The following is a 1,949-nucleotide window of genomic DNA, read 5'->3' as shown; positions in this document are numbered from 1 at the left end:
ATTGTAATTAAAAACCATTTTATCAGACCTGTCCTCCAAACAATCCCTCTTGCTAACTATTGACAATATGCCAGGCAGGGCGTGAGCTCTAATTTGACTTTAAATAAATGAGCTGAAGGTATTTAAAATTCTACATTAGCTTTAGGGAAGAAAACAAGTGGGAAAACAAGCAGTTATAGAGCTTGTAAACTTCAAAGAAAACATCAGATGCATCACAATAATGCCTAATTATCACGATAATGGAAGAATAATCTGCATACCATGTGTGACAAATCCATTTAATATAAAAAATAAAAAAAAAACATCTTTTGACTTGTCAAAGAAGTGCAATTGTCAAAATTCAAAATAAACTTGCCTATTTATACCAAATGGATGAGCGACACAATAGCCAATGTGACCAAAAAATAAAAGACATATAATAAAGTCCATACCTTTACCTTGAAAATATTAAATTTTCTTGAACATTCTGATCAAAATTTTAATCAGCCGTTTTAATCTCTTTTATCATTTATCTAGTTGGTTATGTATATGGCTTCTCTAATTTCCCATTTTTTTGTCAAATACTATTGATAAATAAATATTATATTTAGTTTTTTTTATTATTACTTTTTAATTAACTTGTAGTTATCAATCTGATATTAATACTTATAATACTAATTAATAAATACAAATGTGTAATATTGAAAAGAAAACTCCAAAGTTTAAAATTAATAATTAATTTTTTTTGTTGCAAAAGTGCATTTGTGTATTTCAGGTCACTCTTGGCCATTTGTACAAGTTTTCAAACAGTCTGTGACAAACATTTTCTTGTAAAACTCAAGTCCTTCTTTTCAAATACTCATTGTCTCTGATATTAAAACTGAGCACCCTCCATCTCCTTGTATGCAAAGTAAACCGTAACAGGTCCTGCAGAGGTCTGAACTGTCTCTGTCACTCCAACTACCATCCATGAACCCAAGCCATATGCCAAGCATGGGATACCTTGAAGAAAGAGAGAGAGAGAAAAAAACACTAGAAATGTACTAGTGTGCTGTCAGAAACATAAAATAAAATATGTGTAACTAATACTTTAACTGACCTAGATTGATGACTTTCAATGCCCCAAAAAACTTATTTTCAAACTCCAGGTTCTGTGGAGGTGCTTTGGTGCAGTGGTATTTGATAAAAGGGAAAGCACCGGTCCTAAGGATGTGGTAGTTCGCTCCCTGCACCTGCCAGTTGAAGTTGGACAGACCGAACTGGTCGTTGATGACATCCCGGTAGCGTACGCAGAATGAAGTCCAGGGCGGCAGCGCGCGCTGCGTGAGGTGACATGTTAGTACTTCAGAGGCGGCAGGACGAGGCGCTTTATTCCCAAAGCTGCTGGGGAACAGGGCCACTTTTAGAAAGCTACCGTGGATTCTGCGTAGAATCTCTGTCATAGCCGAGTAAACCCTAAAGTGGTCTAATATCAAAAAAGACGTTTCAAGAGCAACTGTTGGCGCGTCACATCATTATTTCATCACGAGTAATGAATAAATAAATTGATTAAGCAACGTAAATCATTAATAAAGAACATCAAACCTAACCAAACTGCAGTTTTGCAACCTATAATCAGGCCAAAAATGCTGCCGAAACATTGAGAGAGAGAACGTTATACAACTTACCGGTGCGGCTTTCAAACTAGTTTGACAAACATTTATATTACTACTACATTGCTTTTACGAAAGTACGATTAATGAGCTAGTTTTGTGCAGAAATATGAGAGGCGTTCAATACAACCAGTTACTGGTACGATTAATATCTACTCCGGGAAGAAACAACCGAGCGCTTTTTTGTTCCTATTTGCCCTATGTATGTAGTATGTATCTTCATTCTCATGCACACAGACTTCCATTCAAAAATGGAATTACACATAAAATACAATACAGTAATAGAACAAAAAATTGGATATTTGAAATATCCAATGT

At 35.0% G+C, this 1,949-nt stretch overlaps 2 protein-coding genes across 2 annotated transcripts in view; both read right to left on the bottom strand.

Moving 5' to 3' along the window:
* Positions 1 to 732: 732 nt before the first annotated feature.
* cunh15orf61 (chromosome unknown C15orf61 homolog) lies at positions 733 to 1,756 on the bottom strand. Its single transcript, XM_016483253.1, has 3 exons — positions 1,647 to 1,756; positions 1,079 to 1,444; positions 733 to 981 (listed from the first exon to the last, which is right to left on the bottom strand). The coding sequence occupies exons 2-3, from the start codon at positions 1,419 to 1,421 to the stop codon at positions 854 to 856; spliced, it is 471 nt and encodes a 156-aa protein (XP_016338739.1). The 5' UTR covers positions 1,422 to 1,444; positions 1,647 to 1,756; the 3' UTR covers positions 733 to 853.
* The window catches only part of LOC107686301 (IQ motif-containing protein H), a 29,990-nt gene continuing 29,324 nt past the window's right edge, over positions 1,284 to 1,949 (bottom strand). The window contains exon 22 of the mRNA XM_016483245.1: positions 1,284 to 1,359. The gene's annotated coding sequence lies outside the window, so the exon portion shown is untranslated. The remainder of the gene's footprint in view (positions 1,360 to 1,949) is intronic.

The sequence above is a fragment of the Sinocyclocheilus anshuiensis genome, unplaced genomic scaffold (assembly GCF_001515605.1).
Source record: "Sinocyclocheilus anshuiensis isolate Anshui unplaced genomic scaffold, SAMN03320099.WGS_v1.1 scaffold481, whole genome shotgun sequence".
NCBI classification, from domain to species: Eukaryota; Metazoa; Chordata; class Actinopteri; order Cypriniformes; family Cyprinidae; genus Sinocyclocheilus; species Sinocyclocheilus anshuiensis.
Note: the sequence above shows the minus strand (reverse complement) of the source record. Positions and strands in the feature narration are given on the sequence as shown.

Excerpts from the sequence above, each read along its gene's own strand:
- cunh15orf61 (XM_016483253.1), bottom strand. The coding sequence starts at position 1,421 with ATGACAGAGATTCTACGCAGAATCCACGGTAGCTTTCTAAAAGTGGCC. Across the intron at positions 982-1,078 it reads ATTGAAAGTCATCAATCTAG|GTATCCCATGCTTGGCATAT; the intron begins GTCAGTTAAAGT and ends TCTTTCTTCAAG.